Here is an 18,247-nt window from a genome sequence, read left to right on the forward strand (position 1 = left end):
CATAATTTTTTTATAAATATAACTACTAAATAAATAATTTTTAATAATTATTACTACTAGAGTGTAACAAAAATGACTTTTGGCGGGCATTCAGGGGTTTGTTCCGGTGGGCATACTGAGCCCAAATCCCAAATATGAGCTTGATTGGACGTAACAGGAGCTGACGCTCCGCCCTTCAATTTTAAATGTGATTTTTAAATGTAGAGCTCGGTACAGACCTTCAAAGTTTGGCATTTTTTCGAAAAATCGTCCCCGGCAAAAAAGATTTGGTTACCAAAATGCCTCAAAAAGTGACATTTTTGAAACAAATCTTTTTTTACGGGTTAAATCCCATTTAAAATTGAAGGGCGGAGCGCCAGCTCCTGTTACGACCAATCAAGCTCATATTTGGGATTTGCGTTCAGTATGCCCACCGGAACAAACCCCGGAATGCCCACCAAACAGTCATTTATGTTACATCCTAATAACTACGCAGCAGTTCGATTTGAAAAGAGCATAAACAGAAAACAAATTCTCCGATCGGGCTCAAAACTTTTCTGGGGGTTCCTTGCCCAAAATAATTAGACTCGTATTTTTTTGATTGGCCATTAGGGTGACCTACATCGTGTTAGGGTGGTCCGAAAAATGCCAAATTTTGTACTATTTTTTTGTTGCAAAACCACATTTTTCACTCAAGCGCCATATCAACCGATTTTAGTTGCCATGGACAATTTTAGCCCGAAGTTAAAGATCAAGCGGATAGTCCCTTCGAAAAGAAACGAGAGGAAAGTACTATTTCCCTAGTAAAAGTTCAATAGGGCGAATCTGCGATTGTAAACAAGCAGCATATCCCTTTTGCTCAAGTGACATTTCACGTCATGTAAGAGGGGGATAGACTGCTTGTTTACAATCTAGAGCTGGGACTTCGGATATCTGGATAATTTTCAGAATTAATAATTCTATTAGAAAATGAACTAACTTATACAAGCCAGCTTTGTCAAACGACTGTGGGGTGACATAAAGATGAAACAAAATAATTTTACAGGTTTTCAAAAGACCTCTTATTTTGTACCACATGATTTATGGCCGAATACTATTACCCGAAAAACTATCCAATCCGTTACATTTTTATTTTTAAATCTATTTTGGGTTCATCAAATCTTTTAATCCAAATATTTTTTAGTTCTGATACGATTTTCGTGTATCTCTTTTGGTTTGGTTTGATTAAAAAGATGATATCTGATTTAATATAGAAAAAAATGTAAATTATCCGGATATCCGAAGTCGCAGCTCTATTACAATCGCAGATTTGTCCTTTTGAACTGTTACTAGGTTACAACGGATTTGGGAAGAGTATAGAGTCTATACCCGCGGTTCTCAACCTTTTCTAGGCTAGGTACCGTAAACTGGGGTCAAATGGGACACGTGGGGCGAGTTGGGACATCAGTTTTAACCATGTTGGAGCACAACATTTTGATTTTTCTGGTTGGTTTCGGTTAGAACAGACTCAGACCAACAAAATGTGTACATCCATTTCCAAATTTAAAAGCTTTGAGTGCTCTAAAAACTGCTGTCCCTATTCAGACTGAATTCCCGATTCGCCCCAGATTACGGTACCCCTTTTCTGTTACTTAAGCTGCTGGTACCCCTTCGTGTTCATACATGATATTATTCGTTTGCATAAGTTTTTTTTACATTCCAATTTTGTAAATTAAATTTTCATTTCTACAAACATATTTCGTAGCATATCATCCATATATATTTTTTAAATTTTTATTCGGGAATTAAAATGTAAATTTCTTATGACGGACGAATTGTTTTTGAAACAGAGATTTTTTAAACTGCCCAACATATACATTTAAAAGATTTTCAAAATCTGTTTTGATTTCAGATTAAAAAATGCTAGTAATTTAACAGTACTTTATTCAAATTGAAGCTGTTTTCAATAAAAAAAAATCAATTCTATTTTATTTCCCAAAAATCGAATGGTTGAGAATTTTTTTTACTGCTTTCTTTTAGGAACATTTTTGATCCATTCTTTTGTTGCTGAGATACAGGCCACGAAATAGTAGTTTATGCAACAAGTTGCAAAAAGAGGATTTTTTCAGCACGAGTCGTACATTTATCCAACGAGGTTCACCGAGTTGGATAAATACGACGAGTGCTGAAAAAATCAAGTTTTGCAACGAGTTCCATACAACATTTTTTGCAATTTCGAAAAACACCCATTGAGTGAAATTTTAAGTCGAATTGTCATGTATTTTGTCAATAAATCGTTTAAATCAAAAAAATGTTGAAAAGTGTTACTTTTCGAAACAAGTGCTGAAAAGTTCAACTTTTCAGCACTCATTTTAGTGCTGAAAAGTAGAACTTTTCAGCATTTATTTTGAAAAGTGTTGCTATTCGATTCTGTTATTTTTGGTACAGAAAAGTAGGCTATTTCGTCGTTCAAGAATGACAGGAAAAGTAAGTAGTTTCACGACGGAATTGCAAAAAATATTTTATAAGAGTGTTTAGTGTGATAATTTGAAGGAAAAGCCTTGATCTTTAAATTTAGAGGAACTAGGGTTTTTTCTCAAAATTTATTTTCCCTAAAAGAGCACGCAGCTAGCAACATCTAAACATAGAAACATGTACCCTCCCTGTAAAGGCTTATGAATTGATCTCAGTTGAAAGGTTCTCCAAATCTCTGAATTGCAAATGTAACATCCTGGAGCAGAACTGTTAAATTCTAATAAACACCAATTGAATTGAAAATTGAATTAAATTTAGAGGAATATTCACTGTACAGTCCAGACTCGATTATCCGGCAAAATTTCACTTCGGATAATCAAAAAAACTTCTGATAATCGAATCTCGAAAAAAAATTGTTGTATTATTTTTTATTGTTGAGCTTAAGTATGACTCCGAGATGGCGGCCAAAATGGCGGTGATGAAATATTGAAAAATGCATTTTTGAATTACATAGACAATCAACCATTGAAATTTGAATTAAATGGGGTCGCAAAACACGAATTTGATTTTAAAAGTAAGAAAATAAAAAATACGGATTTTTTTTTGTACGTGATTCGATTATCCGAAGTTCCATACAAACCTTCGGATAATCGAAACTTCGGAAAACCGAGACTTCGTGTAATCGAGTTTGGACTGTATTGTTGTTTTCGTACCATTGAAAATGAGATCCGTAATTGCCAAGGCATAGGGGAAAGTGGGGAGACTTGATCCTCTTTTTTGTGTTGCACATAACTCTGTCAATTTCTCACAAAACAATGAACTTTTTGCATGAATTGAAAGCTTAAACATTCAACTATGTTTGACTGATAGAGGTTTTTCATCAGATGAGCTCTTTAAATCTTGCCAAGTGTTAAAAAAAATTCTAAACCGGCAATTTCCAAATGTTAGGGGAAACTTGATCCCCCTTTAATTCTTATTCATCCAACATTTTATTTTTTTACAAGTTACAGAAATTTTATTGAAACCTGTACGTTTGTGTTCAAAATATATCAAGTTTAGTATGTAAAATATATAAAAACTTAAAATATTCTTTTAAAGATCAAAATTTGGCATGTTCACAAAAGTTGGTATTTATTGTTTACAAAACATTTGAAAAATAGTTCAAACTGCAATAAGTTATGCACAACTATACTACAGGAAACTATGTACGGAAACCCATCCCAATTAATTAATCTTGAGGCTGATTCCAGTGACTGTAAAAATGCAGAGATCAAGTCTCCCTAAACGCACTTTTTTAAACAATTGATTATAAAAATAGTATGACGATAAATTTTACGTCAAATGCGTAAAGGTTTAGGAGTTGATAAGTTTATCAAACAGTTCGTGTATAAAACAAATTGTTTTGAATGAATTTTGAGTGTTTTCTATACATATCAAAACAAAGAAAAAAGATCTCTTGAAGGGTTTTGCAGCGCTTTGTAGAAAAATATGTGACTCAATCCAAACATTTTTTTTGTTCTCTGCAATGAGTTTTAGTCAATTTCGCACAACTTTCTAGAACAAAGCTATTTTTTTACCCACATTCTGACGAGATACAGGCTTGGGATCAAGTGTCTCCGGGGATCAAGTCTCCCCACTCTCCTCTAACGCTTACACAACAAAATCTTAATTTTAATTTTATGCAAAACTAATAGGGGCAGGGGGCAGACTGGACCATGGGTGCAGAATGGGCTACCCTTGGTTTTGGGCTTTTGAATGAATTTAGACATTGACAAAACCTCGCAAATGCTGTTTCTTTCGAGGATTTAAAAAAAGCTTTCTGAAAAGTTGGATTGTTCGAAAAAGTTTGTTCAATGATTATAATGTTGCTAAATGTTATTACCAAGGTAGAGAAACAACAACGGAACCTTCAAATCATTTAGAGGCTTGGTGGTGGAAGTGTTAAATTAAAATCCACTAGGGGGCCTCTAGCCAAAATTTTACCTAGAAGTTAAATGGGAATTTCAGCCCGTAAAACTTGAGCATTTGAGTAAATAGCTTTGTACAAGTCAGCCGTTACTATTCCACGATTTTTAATTGGCAATCAATGTTGCCATCGTTATATTTAAAGTAAATCTATAGTTTTTCTTTTTTTACAGGATTCAACCAACCTTCTGATAGACACATTTCCGATGGGGGGACTGCAGTATGAAGTGACCGTTATTGCTTATGCCAACAATCGAGAATCAAAACCAACAATTCTAATGAAGCCACTGTTCGTGAGGCGTGTTTCAACTGGTGAGATTTGCAAACGAAAATGCGTATGTAGGGTGAAGAACTCAATTGGTTCCTATTTGTCTGTTGGTTTTAAAAGAAATACTGAAAATAAAATTGTAGTTGGAGATTCTTTACCCCACCTGATAGAGCTGTAGATTGGGGTTCAAATCCCGACTCGGACCAACACAACCGGTGCTCTTTTCCCTTCTGGATTCGATTGCTTAGTAAAGGGAAGGTAGTGTATCATCACAAGCTGTACCTTATCACGACACCTGAGGGAAGGCGACCTATGGAATGTTAACATTAACCTTAACATGTTAACATTAAATTCAGTAATAGGCACTGAATCGTTTTTGTAAATGCGGCCCCGATCCTCTTCACGGGTCATGGGAAAAAATACTTTACCCTACCCAGGGGCGCCGACTCTGGGGGGGCACGGTACTTTTTGCCCCCCCTAAAATTTGGCTGGGGGGGCAGCCCATACATTGTGCCCCCAGAAATTTTGGAAGAAAAATATTCTTATATCAAATATAAAAAAACCACAGAAATAATTGAAAATAATATCTAAAACTTAAATGGAACATTTTATGTACACTCGGATAGAATTCTTGTAATAGCGAATCCGTAAAATAGTTCAAAAACATGTGTTGTTTTCGAAATCGCTGAAATTTTTTGAACAAAATCGTTTACAATTTTCTGGATTTAGATGCATTTTTATTCTAAGTCGACAACATTTTATCTATACCACTGTGCTCTCTAGGAAAATCAGTAAGCTTAGTACAAGAGCACAGAGTCATCGGTAAATGATTTGAGAGATGTCGTCAACATAGATTTAACGGATTTGCTCATAAGTTTTCTATCTGTGCATGTTGTTTTAAAAACAAAACCAATGTACTTTTACCATAGCACTTCATCTACAATCAAACTTACGCAAACTCTTGCGAAAACAATCATCATGTTTTCAAACGCAACATTCTGCGATTTGCCATTGTAGATCAGGATTTAGCGAATATAAACTGAAACACTTTTCAAAATGGTCATTTGTTGACTGCTTAACATTTACAAAAATGCTGATAAATTCGATAATTTTTTGGGTAATTTTAGAAACGAATTGAAAAGATTTCAAATACATTTGTTAACCGCTAACCGTTTTAGCCGAAAAATACAATTGTTTCAAAAAAAGTAAATTTTTGAAAACTAGCGCACCGCTTTAAGGCTAGTCTGCAGATCGGAAGGAAAGGGGTCAAGAAACAGCTTTACGAACAGCAGAACAAAGGAGAGGGAGCGATTTCTTGGGGCTTTTCTTCACCCTCTCTGACTTACTTGCGCTGCCGCTGCTTCCCATTTGAAATTTTTCTTGACCGGTTTCTTCCGAAGTGCATACCTTACATTACTGAGAAACAGACAAATTGAACAAATCTGAGACAATTCCACATTATAATCTTAAAAAACACAAGTGCAATTTATGTTCGATTTAAAAAAATAAAAGGCTATAGAAATTTTAACTGCACCCTCAAAAAAATGCCGAAAAATCAGGAGTAGAGAATAATACTAAAAATAAAAAACATAAATTCTTAAATTCTTAAATTCTTAAATTCTTAAATTCTTAAATTCTTAAATTCTTAAATTCTTAAATTCTTAAATTCTTAAATTCTTAAATTCTTAAATTCTTAAATTCTTAAATTCTTAAATTCTTAAATTCTTAAATTCTTAAATTCTTAAATTCTTAAATTCTTAAATTCTTAAATTCTTAAATTCTTAAATTCTTAAATTCTTAAATTCTTAAATTCTTAAATTCTTAAATTCTTAAATTCTTAAATTCTTAAATTCTTAAATTCTTAAATTCTTAAATTCTTAAATTCTTAAATTCTTAAATTCTTAAATTCTTAAATTCTTAAATTCTTAAATTCTTAAATTCTTAAATTCTTAAATTCTTAAATTCTTAAATTCTTAAATTCTTAAATTCTTAAATTCTTAAATTCTTAAATTCTTAAATTCTTAAATTCTTAAATTCTTAAATTCTTAAATTCTTAAATTCTTAAATTCTTAAATTCTTAAATTCTTAAATTCTTAAATTCTTAAATTCTTAAATTCTTAAATTCTTAAATTCTTAAATTCTTAAATTCTTAAATTCTTAAATTCTTAAATTCTTAAATTCTTAAATTCTTAAATTCTTAAATTCTTAAATTCTTAAATTCTTAAATTCTTAAATTCTTAAATTCTTAAATTCTTAAATTCTTAAATTCTTAAATTCTTAAATTCTTAAATTCTTAAATTCTTAAATTCTTAAATTCTTAAATTCTTAAATTCTTAAATTCTTAAATTCTTAAATTTAAATTCTTAAATTCTTAAATTCTTAAATTCTTAAATTCTTAAATTCTTAAATTCTTAAATTCTTAAATTCTTAAATTCTTAAATTCTTAAATTCTTAAATTCTTAAATTCTTAAATTCTTAAATTCTTAAATTCTTAAATTCTTAAATTCTTAAATTCTTAAATTCTTAAATTCTTAAATTCTTAAATTCTTAAATTCTTAAATTCTTAAATTCTTAAATTCTTAAATTCTTAAATTCTTAAATTCTTAAATTCTTAAATTCTTAAATTCTTAAATTTAAATTCTTAAATTCTTAAATTCTTAAATTCTTAAATTCTTAAATTCTTAAATTCTTAAATTCTTAAATTCTTAAATTCTTAAATTCTTAAATTCTTAAATTCTTAAATTCTTAAATTCTTAAATTCTTAAATTCTTAAATTCTTAAATTCTTAAATTCTTAAATTCTTAAATTCTTAAATTCTTAAATTCTTAAATTCTTAAATTCTTAAATTCTTAAATTCTTAAATTCTTAAATTCTTAAATTCTTAAATTCTTAAATTCTTAAATTCTTAAATTCTTAAATTCTTAAATTCTTAAATTCTTAAATTCTTAAATTCTTAAATTCTTAAATTCTTAAATTCTTAAATTCTTAAATTCTTAAATTCTTAAATTCTTAAATTCTTAAATTCTTAAATTCTTAAATTCTTAAATTCTTAAATTCTTAAATTCTTAAATTCTTAAATTCTTAAATTCTTAAATTCTTAAATTCTTAAATTCTTAAATTCTTAAATTCTTAAATTCTTAAATTCTTAAATTCTTAAATTCTTAAATTCTTAAATTCTTAAATTCTTAAATTCTTAAATTCTTAAATTCTTAAATTCTTAAATTCTTAAATTCTTAAATTCTTAAATTCTTAAATTCTTAAATTCTTAAATTCTTAAATTCTTAAATTCTTAAATTCTTAAATTCTTAAATTCTTAAATTCTTAAATTCTTAAATTCTTAAATTCTTAAATTCTTAAATTCTTAAATTCTTAAATTCTTAAATTCTTAAATTCTTAAATTCTTAAATTCTTAAATTCTTAAATTCTTAAATTCTTAAATTCTTAAATTCTTAAATTCTTAAATTCTTAAATTCTTAAATTCTTAAATTCTTAAATTCTTAAATTCTTAAATTCTTAAATTCTTAAATTTAAATTCTTAAATTCTTAAATTCTTAAATTCTTAAATTCTTAAATTCTTAAATTCTTAAATTCTTAAATTCTTAAATTCTTAAATTCTTAAATTCTTAAATTCTTAAATTCTTAAATTCTTAAATTCTTAAATTCTTAAATTCTTAAATTCTTAAATTCTTAAATTCTTAAATTCTTAAATTCTTAAATTCTTAAATTCTTAAATTCTTAAATTCTTAAATTTTAAATTCTTAAATTCTTAAATTCTTAAATTCTTAAATTCTTAAATTCTTAAATTCTTAAATTCTTAAATTCTTAAATTCTTAAATTCTTAAATTCTTAAATTCTTAAATTCTTAAATTCTTAAATTCTTAAATTCTTAAATTCTTAAATTCTTAAATTCTTAAATTCTTAAATTCTTAAATTCTTAAATTCTTAAATTCTTAAATTCTTAAATTCTTAAATTCTTAAATTCTTAAATTCTTAAATTCTTAAATTCTTAAATTCTTAAATTCTTAAATTCTTAAATTCTTAAATTCTTAAATTCTTAAATTCTTAAATTCTTAAATTCTTAAATTCTTAAATTCTTAAATTCTTAATTCTTAAATTTAAATTCTTAAATTCTTAAATTCTTAAATTCTTAAATTCTTAAATTCTTAAATTCTTAAATTCTTAAATTCTTAAATTTAAATTCTTAAATTCTTAAATTCTTAAATTCTTAAATTCTTAAATTCTTAAATTCTTAAATTCTTAAATTCTTAAATTCTTAAATTCTTAAATTCTTAAATTCTTAAATTCTTAAATTCTTAAATTCTTAAATTCTTAAATTCTTAAATTCTTAAATTCTTAAATTCTTAAATTCTTAAATTTTAAATTCTTAAATTCTTAAATTCTTAAATTCTTAAATTCTTAAATTCTTAAATTCTTAAATTCTTAAATTCTTAAATTCTTAAATTCTTAAATTCTTAAATTCTTAAATTTTCTTAAATTCTTAAATTCTTAAATTCTTAAATTCTTAAATTCTTAAATTCTTAAATTCTTAAATTCTTAAATTTAAATTCTTAAATTCTTAAATTCTTAAATTCTTAAATTCTTAAATTCTTAAATTCTTAAATTCTTAAATTCTTAAATTCTTAAATTCTTAAATTCTTAAATTCTTAAATTCTTAATTCTTAAATTCTTAAATTCTTAAATTCTTAAATTCTTAAATTCTTAAATTCTTAAATTCTTAAATTCTTAAATTCTTAAATTCTTAAATTCTTAAATTCTTAAATTCTTAAATTCTTAAATTCTTAAATTCTTAAATTCTTAAATTCTTAAATTCTTAAATTCTTAAATTCTTAAATTCTTAAATTCTTAAATTCTTAAATTCTTAAATTCTTAAATTCTTAAATTCTTAAATTCTTAAATTCTTAAATTCTTAAATTCTTAAATTCTTAAATTCTTAAATTCTTAAATTCTTAAATTCTTAAATTCTTAAATTCTTAAATTCTTAAATTCTTAAATTCTTAAATTCTTAAATTCTTAAATTCTTAAATTCTTAAATTCTTAAATTCTTAAATTCTTAAATTCTTAAATCTTAAATTCTTAAATTCTTAAATTCTTAAATTCTTAAATTCTTAAATTCTTAAATTCTTAAATTCTTAAATTTTAAATTCTTAAATTCTTAAATTCTTAAATTCTTAAATTCTTAAATTCTTAAATTCTTAAATTCTTAAATTCTTAAATTCTTAAATTCTTAAATTCTTAAATTCTTAAATTCTTAAATTCTTAAATTCTTAAATTCTTAAATTCTTAAATTCTTAAATTCTTAAATTCTTAAATTCTTAAATTCTTAAATTCTTAAATTCTTAAATTCTTAAATTCTTAAATTCTTAAATTCTTAAATTCTTAAATTCTTAAATTCTTAAATTCTTAAATTCTTAAATTCTTAAATTCTTAAATTCTTAAATTCTTAAATTCTTAAATTCTTAAATTCTTAAATTCTTAAATTCTTAAATTCTTAAATTCTTAAATTCTTAAATTCTTAAATTCTTAAATTCTTAAATTCTTAAATTCTTAAATTCTTAAATTCTTAAATTCTTAAATTCTTAAATTCTTAAATTCTTAAATTCTTAAATTCTTAAATTCTTAAATTCTTAAATTTTAAATTTTAAATTCTTAAATTCTTAAATTCTTAAATTCTTAAATTCTTAAATTCTTAAATTCTTAAATTCTTAAATTCTTAAATTCTTAAATTCTTAAATTCTTAAATTCTTAAATTCTTAAATTCTTAAATTCTTAAATTCTTAAATTCTTAAATTCTTAAATTCTTAAATTCTTAAATTCTTAAATTTAAATTCTTAAATTCTTAAATTCTTAAATTCTTAAATTCTTAAATTTTAAATTCTTAATTCTTAAATTCTTAAATTCTTAAATTCTTAAATTCTTAAATTCTTAAATTCTTAAATTCTTAAATTCTTAAATTCTTAAATTCTTAAATTCTTAAATTCTTAAATTCTTAAATTCTTAAATTCTTAAATTCTTAAATTCTTAAATTCTTAAATTCTTAAATTCTTAAATTCTTAAATTCTTAAATTCTTAAATTCTTAAATTCTTAAATTCTTAAATTCTTAAATTCTTAAATTCTTAAATTCTTAAATTCTTAAATTCTTAAATTCTTAAATTCTTAAATTCTTAAATTCTTAAATTCTTAAATTCTTAAATTCTTAAATTCTTAAATTCTTAAATTCTTAAATTCTTAAATTCTTAAATTCTTAAATTCTTAAATTTTAAATTCTTAAATTCTTAAATTCTTAAATTCTTAAATTCTTAAATTCTTAAATTCTTAAATTCTTAAATTCTTAAATTCTTAAATTCTTAAATTTTAAATTCTTAAATTCTTAAATTCTTAAATTCTTAAATTCTTAAATTCTTAAATTCTTAAATTCTTAAATTCTTAAATTCTTAAATTTAAATTCTTAAATTCTTAAATTCTTAAATTCTTAAATTCTTAAATTCTTAAATTCTTAAATTCTTAAATTCTTAAATTCTTAAATTCTTAAATTCTTAAATTCTTAAATTCTTAAATTCTTAAATTCTTAAATTCTTAAATTCTTAAATTCTTAAATTCTTAAATTCTTAAATTCTTAAATTCTTAAATTCTTAAATTCTTAAATTCTTAAATTCTTAAATTCTTAAATTCTTAAATTCTTAAATTCTTAAATTCTTAAATTCTTAAATTCTTAAATTCTTAAATTCTTAAATTCTTAAATTCTTAAATTCTTAAATTCTTAATTCTTAAATTCTTAAATTCTTAAATTCTTAAATTCTTAAATTCTTAAATTCTTAAATTCTTAAATTCTTAAATTCTTAAATCTTAAATTCTTAAATTCTTAAATTCTTAAATTCTTAAATTCTTAAATTCTTAAATTCTTAAATTCTTAAATTCTTAAATTCTTAAATTCTTAAATTCTTAAATTCTTAAATTCTTAAATTCTTAAATTCTTAAATTCTTAAATTCTTAAATTCTTAAATTCTTAAATTCTTAAATTCTTAAATTCTTAAATTCTTAAATTCTTAAATTCTTAAATTCTTAAATTCTTAAATTCTTAAATTCTTAAATTCTTAAATTCTTAAATTCTTAAATTCTTAAATTCTTAAATTCTTAAATTCTTAAATTCTTAAATTCTTAAATTCTTAAATTCTTAAATTCTTAAATTCTTAAATTCTTAAATTCTTAAATTCTTAAATTCTTAAATTCTTAAATTCTTAAATTCTTAAATTCTTAAATTCTTAAATTCTTAAATTCTTAAATTCTTAAATTCTTAAATTCTTAAATTCTTAAATTTAATTCTTAAATTCTTAAATTCTTAAATTCTTAAATTTTAAATTCTTAAATTCTTAAATTCTTAAATTCTTAAATTCTTAAATTCTTAAATTCTTAAATTCTTAAATTCTTAAATTCTTAAATTCTTAAATTCTTAAATTCTTAAATTCTTAAATTCTTAAATTTAAATTCTTAAATTCTTAAATTCTTAAATTCTTAAATTCTTAAATTCTTAAATTCTTAAATTCTTAAATTTTAAATTCTTAAATTCTTAAATTCTTAAATTCTTAAATTCTTAAATTCTTAAATTCTTAAATTCTTAAATTCTTAAATTCTTAAATTCTTAAATTCTTAAATTCTTAAATTCTTAAATTCTTAAATTCTTAAATTCTTAAATTCTTAAATTCTTAAATTCTTAAATTTAAATTCTTAAATTCTTAAATTCTTAAATTCTTAAATTCTTAAATTCTTAAATTCTTAAATTCTTAAATTCTTAAATTCTTAAATTCTTAAATTCTTAAATTCTTAAATTCTTAAATTCTTAAATTCTTAAATTCTTAAATTCTTAAATTCTTAAATTCTTAAATTCTTAAATTCTTAAATTCTTAAATTCTTAAATTCTTAAATTCTTAAATTCTTAAATTCTTAAATTCTTAAATTCTTAAATTCTTAAATTCTTAAATTCTTAAATTCTTAAATTCTTAAATTCTTAAATTCTTAAATTTAAATTCTTAAATTCTTAAATTCTTAAATTCTTAAATTCTTAAATTTAAATTCTTAAATTCTTAAATTCTTAAATTCTTAAATTCTTAAATTCTTAAATTCTTAAATTCTTAAATTCTTAAATTCTTAAATTCTTAAATTTAAATTCTTAAATTCTTAAATTCTTAAATTCTTAAATTCTTAAATTCTTAAATTTTAAATTCTTAAATTCTTAAATTCTTAAATTCTTAAATTCTTAAATTCTTAAATTCTTAAATTCTTAAATTCTTAAATTCTTAAATTCTTAAATTCTTAAATTCTTAAATTCTTAAATTCTTAAATTTTAAATTCTTAAATTCTTAAATTCTTAAATTTTAAATTCTTAAATTCTTAAATTCTTAAATTCTTAAATTCTTAAATTCTTAAATTCTTAAATTCTTAAATTCTTAAATTCTTAAATTCTTAAATTCTTAAATTCTTAAATTCTTAAATTCTTAAATTCTTAAATTCTTAAATTCTTAAATTCTTAAATTCTTAAATTCTTAAATTTTAAATTTTAAATTCTTAAATTTTAAATTCTTAAATTCTTAAATTCTTAAATTCTTAAATTCTTAAATTCTTAAATTCTTAAATTCTTAAATTCTTAAATTTTTAAATTCTTAAATTCTTAAATTTCTAAAATTCTTAAATTATTAAAATTGATTGATGTATCATTATTTTGAAATTTTCGATTTTTTTAAACATTGAATTTTATTGATATTTCGAAATTTCTGGTTTTTTTATTATTTTTTTTATTTCTAAACATTTTTTAGCCATGAGTTTTTTTTAACCCGAGAAGTTTCTGTAAACTTTTTTTATTTTGGAATATTGGATTTTGTTTTTTTTCTTAATTGCAGATTTGGAAAATTGATGTTTTTTAAATGTGTATTTGTATTTTAAAATTTCTGGAGTTTTAAATTTTGCTTTTACTTTTGTTTTGTATTTTAAGAAAATTTTATTGTTGAATTTTTAAATATCTGATTATTTATATTATTGACTGTTACTTCTAGAAAATAAGTGAGAATATGCCAATGAGAAGGAATTCGCCTTTCAAACATATAAAAAAATTCCCCCCAATTAACATTCTCAATCACATTTTAATAAATTATCTTTTTTAAAAAAAATGGATTCTGGATAATAAAAAAATCGTAATAAAATTATTAAAATTCGTGATATACAGAAAACTTTAACATCTAATCGCCACTCTGACCTATCGATTTCGGAAAAGAACCGTGCCCCCCCCAACATTTTGGACTAGTCGGCGCCCCTGGTCCCTACCTGTGTTTGACATAGGATTGAACGAAGGAACAAATACCTTTATCTAATATGTTTAGAATTGTTTTAGTTGGATTACATGCATTCAATAGTTTGGACCGTGCCAACCAACTAGAGGAGGAGGAGAAAATAAAGCAGGTTCACAATATATTTATGTTTTGTTGCAGATCACTGGAATGGGGGCAGATTAGCCGTTATCATCCTAACTCCAATACTGATGATTGGTTTGATGAAAATTTCAATTTCTCTTGTTTGCCGTCGCAGGGCGAAACTGAAAAGATATGAGCAACGTTGCGAATATTTCAAGGTATATATATTGTTCAATGAAAATATTGTAAAATGTTAACTTTTTTATTATAATCACCATAGGAATTGGAGCAGAAGGCCCCGGTTGATCCAAGTTCCGATTTCGAGATCAAGGTTAAGAGCATCAAGGAAATCTTGCAGCCAATGACATTCCCTGGTGATTTGATTGCTCCGATAGAAGACGATATGGAGATTAGCATGGACCAGATTGAGCTGCTGGACATTTTGGGCGAAGGTGCCTTTGGTCTGGTACGAAAAGGCATCCTTATTAGGCCCCTTGAGACGTACCAGCAGGTTGCGGTGAAAATGTTGAAGGGTAAATTGGTTTATTGTTTTTTGATGATTTAATAAAAATATTTTATTGTACACAGAATGCCCAAGCCTAGAGGATATCAAAGAATTTCGCCGAGAGATTGAAGTTATGAAATCAGTTGGAGTGCATCCAAATGTAGTTTGCCTCGTTGGACATTACACTAAAAACATCAATGAAATGATGCTGTTGACTGAATATTGTGGTAATGGAAATTTGCTCAACTATCTCCGGTAAGATTATCATTCTCATTAGGATATATATTATTTTGTAATCCACCTTTTTCAACAAAGAAAATTTACCTTTTTTTCTCAGATGTGAATGGCACAAATTACTACGTGTTAGAGATCGGAAAAGTCCCACTGATAAATTTAAATCGTTATCTTCGGACACATCGCAAAAGTGTCAATCGCCGGGAGTAAATAACAACAAAAAGCCGGAAAACGTTTTCAACTTTGATACATCCTTCGCCAACGAGAAAAAATCGCTCGCGTATAAAAACTTATCCGACCAGGAAAGCGATTCAGTGAAGCTAAAAATCATCGAAAACAAACTTTACCCACTCGTGAATAATATTAGCAATGGCATGGTTCCACATTTAGACGCCAATTTAAACAATTTAGAGGAAAGCTTGACTAATGGTTGTACGAATGCCTGCAAGTGTAGGGTGGAAATAATTGGAACATCCAGCGACGCAAAGCAATCCCTTTGCACCAAAGCCATGCACTGCAACATCAAAGTAACCGGTTGTGAATGCAACGATGTCAACGCACTCGACGAATCGCAGCAATCGATGGCGCCGCCGCCGCTACCGCCACTAGCAAATTTGGTGGAAAATCAGTGCTACTACAGCACCCACTGCAACGAAAAGCAAAGACAACTTGATGACGCTATCATCACCAGCTGCGAGTTGCTGGAATTTGCCCGCCAGGTTGCGGTTGGTATGGTAAGGATTATCGGACGAGTTTGTTTTAAAAAAATGAACAGTAAATTTTCATAAAAATTACAATAAGGCCGTTGCAAATATTTTTTAATATTTTGAAGTTAATGTCCATCAACTTTAGCCAAAGTCGAGGAAAAGGCAAGAAAATTAAAATAGTAGTTTATGCAACAAGTTGCAAAAAGAGGATTTTTTCAGCACGAGTCGTACATTTATCCAACGAGGTTCACCGAGTTGGATAAATACGAAGAGTGCTGCAAAAATCAAGTTTTGCAACGAGTTCCATACAACATTTTTTGCAATTCCAAAAAACACACACTAAGTGAAATTTTAAGTCAAATTTTCATGTATTTTGTCAATAAATCGTTTAAATCAAAAAAATGTTGAAAAGTGTTACTTTTCAAAACAAGTGCTGAAAAGTTCAACTTTTCAGCACCCGTTTGAGTGCTGAAAAGTAGAACTTTTCAGCATTTATTTTGAAAAGTGTTGCTATTCGATTCTGTTATTTTTGGTACAGAAAAGTAGGCTATTTCGTCGTTCAAGAATGACAGGAAAAGTAAATAGTTTCACGACGGAATTGCAAAAAAAAATATATTAAAGTTGAAATGGCAAGCCACTGTATTAACATTTCAATGAAACAAGTGTTTAAGAGCGAGTCCACGAGCAAAGCATCTGCCTGAAATTTTCATTTTAGAGGGAAAATAAAAAATTCAAAAATGCTTGGTTACTTCAGATAAAAAAATAAATAAATTTTATACACTTATTCCAGGAATTCCTTGCTAAGAACAGAGTAGTACATCGTGATCTGGCAGCAAGAAATGTGCTTGTTTGTAGCAACAGAATAGTCAAAATATCTGACTTTGGGTGAGTTAATTAGAAGATTTTTTACTCAAATGTAAATAACTTTGAGGAGAAGGGGTTTTAAATAAATTTATTTGTTCTATGATTTCAGACTGAGTAGAGATATTTACCAGGAAAATCTTTACCGTAAAACGGGTACGGGGAAATTGCCCATCAAATGGCTCGCACTGGAGTCGTTGACGCATCAGGTTTATACATCGCAGGTATAATAATGTTTCACCTTCAGTTATGCAATGTTTTATTTGTTAGTCTTAACATAACAAAGGATCATTATTATAAAGAAATTTATGCATATATTTTTTGGTTTATGTTTATTCACAGAGTGACGTGTGGTCCTTCGGAGTGCTGCTGTACGAAATTTGCACGTTGGGAGGCAATCCTTATCCGCTTCTTTCCACAAGCAATCTTATTACGAAACTGAAAAGTGGATATCGAATGGAGCAACCGTCGAGTTGTGCAGATGAATTGTAAGTTGGTAGAAAGATTAGAGACGATTCAACTAGTATGGTGAAATAAACTACAATGGCTCTAGAACCAATATCAATATTGTCGATAAATCTTTTGTGTGATTATGTAGCATGATTCATTTCCAGCTTAAAGGACACTGTCAAATGGACTATCATCATTATGCCATTAGGAGGTTTTGCTATGATCAAGGAACATCAAACCTGCTAATCCCTTTTTCCTTCTGCCCAGGTACGCCCTAATGCTCTCGTGCTGGAGTGCAATGCCCATCGAACGGCCCACATTTTCCTGCCTACAAGTGAGATTACAGGAGCTGTTAGAGCAGAATGAACAAAGCAATAAGCCTGTGATTAATCTGGATGCCATTATCGATTTACAAAGGTACGACGATGTTCGCTGTTTCGTTTAAGGATGCATTAAAGTTAGCAATTAGCAATGTACATTCAATGTCAAACTTCAGTTCGACTAATCTTCTGCACTTTGCTTTCATTGCAGTACAAAACTGACATCGAATGATAGCTCTTACCTGAGGCCTGTGGAGTATTAGGATATGACCGGATTGCGGTTGAAATTAGCTAGCGTCACTGGAACTAGTGATGCAAATTTCCAACAGAAGAAACCATGGTGCAAAGTGTGTGTTAATGTATTTATTTTATATTGTAACAATTGTAACTATTTTTAAAAGAGTTTACATTTTATGTATTGACGAGAAGAATATAACAAAATAAACATGCTAAGTATCGTGTTTTAATATTTCCTTAAGATATCACTGCCGTTCTACGCATAATTGTCCCATGTTCAAAAAATGGCAACTGAGAAAAACGCTATTGAAATTTTTCAATCGATTTCTGTGTTTCTACGCATGATTGTCCCGTGAGTCCCTATTCGCCCTATATGTCCCGAATCACCCCGGTATACATTTTATCACCATTATTTGTAGCTTTCTTACAAATGCTTTGTAAAACTAATGATTTCGTGATAGAAAATACTTGGTGAGACAATTATGCGTAGAAGTTTAATGATGGGACAAACAGACTTGTTGTTGTTTTCAATGATATTCTTAACAAAGTACTAAATTTTAAAAGTTTTCTGAAAGTATACGTAAAACTAAGCTTGAAAATGATAAAAGGTAAGAATCGTCCAAAAATGACATCGGACAAATATGCGTAGAACGGCAGTACAATAGATTTAAAACATCGTTTAGAGATAAACACTAAATATTCAGTGCATTTATGTAATCTTTAGACTTGCGCTTGATAAAAAAGTCTTGGAATGAATTATTGTGTTAAAAGAACTACTTATACTAGTGAAGTAGCATGAGTGTTCTTCGGATTGGTCAGTGGAAAAGGGAACGCGTGGACTGTATTA

The 18,247-nt window shown here is 26.0% G+C and overlaps 1 protein-coding gene and 1 long non-coding RNA gene across 7 annotated transcripts in view; one reads left to right on the top strand and one right to left on the bottom strand.

Moving 5' to 3' along the window:
* LOC6030844 (tyrosine-protein kinase receptor torso) overlaps positions 1-17,616 on the top strand; it is a 47,042-nt gene extending 29,426 nt beyond the window's left edge. For all 6 annotated transcript variants that reach the window (XM_038259249.1, XM_038259248.1, XM_038259252.1 and 3 more), the window contains 10 exons: positions 4,572-4,710; positions 14,165-14,304; positions 14,367-14,619; positions 14,675-14,846; positions 14,929-15,559; positions 16,323-16,417; positions 16,506-16,617; positions 16,736-16,881; positions 17,111-17,260; positions 17,375-17,616. In XM_038259249.1, coding sequence (XP_038115177.1) covers positions 4,572-4,710; positions 14,165-14,304; positions 14,367-14,619; positions 14,675-14,846; positions 14,929-15,559; positions 16,323-16,417; positions 16,506-16,617; positions 16,736-16,881; positions 17,111-17,260; positions 17,375-17,426 — 1,890 coding nt within the window. In that variant the 3' untranslated portion in view covers positions 17,427-17,616. The remainder of the gene's footprint in view (positions 1-4,571; positions 4,711-14,164; positions 14,305-14,366; positions 14,620-14,674; positions 14,847-14,928; positions 15,560-16,322; positions 16,418-16,505; positions 16,618-16,735; positions 16,882-17,110; positions 17,261-17,374) is intronic.
* Positions 16,636-17,180, bottom strand: LOC119768688. The gene is made up of 2 exons (XR_005278150.1): positions 17,083-17,180; positions 16,636-17,018 (listed from the first exon to the last, which is right to left on the bottom strand). It is a non-coding gene; the product is annotated as an uncharacterized LOC119768688 (long non-coding RNA).
* Positions 17,617-18,247: the final 631 nt, after the last annotated feature.

The sequence above is a fragment of the Culex quinquefasciatus genome, chromosome 3, assembly GCF_015732765.1.
Source record: "Culex quinquefasciatus strain JHB chromosome 3, VPISU_Cqui_1.0_pri_paternal, whole genome shotgun sequence".
In the NCBI taxonomy this organism is placed as follows: domain Eukaryota; kingdom Metazoa; phylum Arthropoda; class Insecta; order Diptera; family Culicidae; genus Culex; species Culex quinquefasciatus.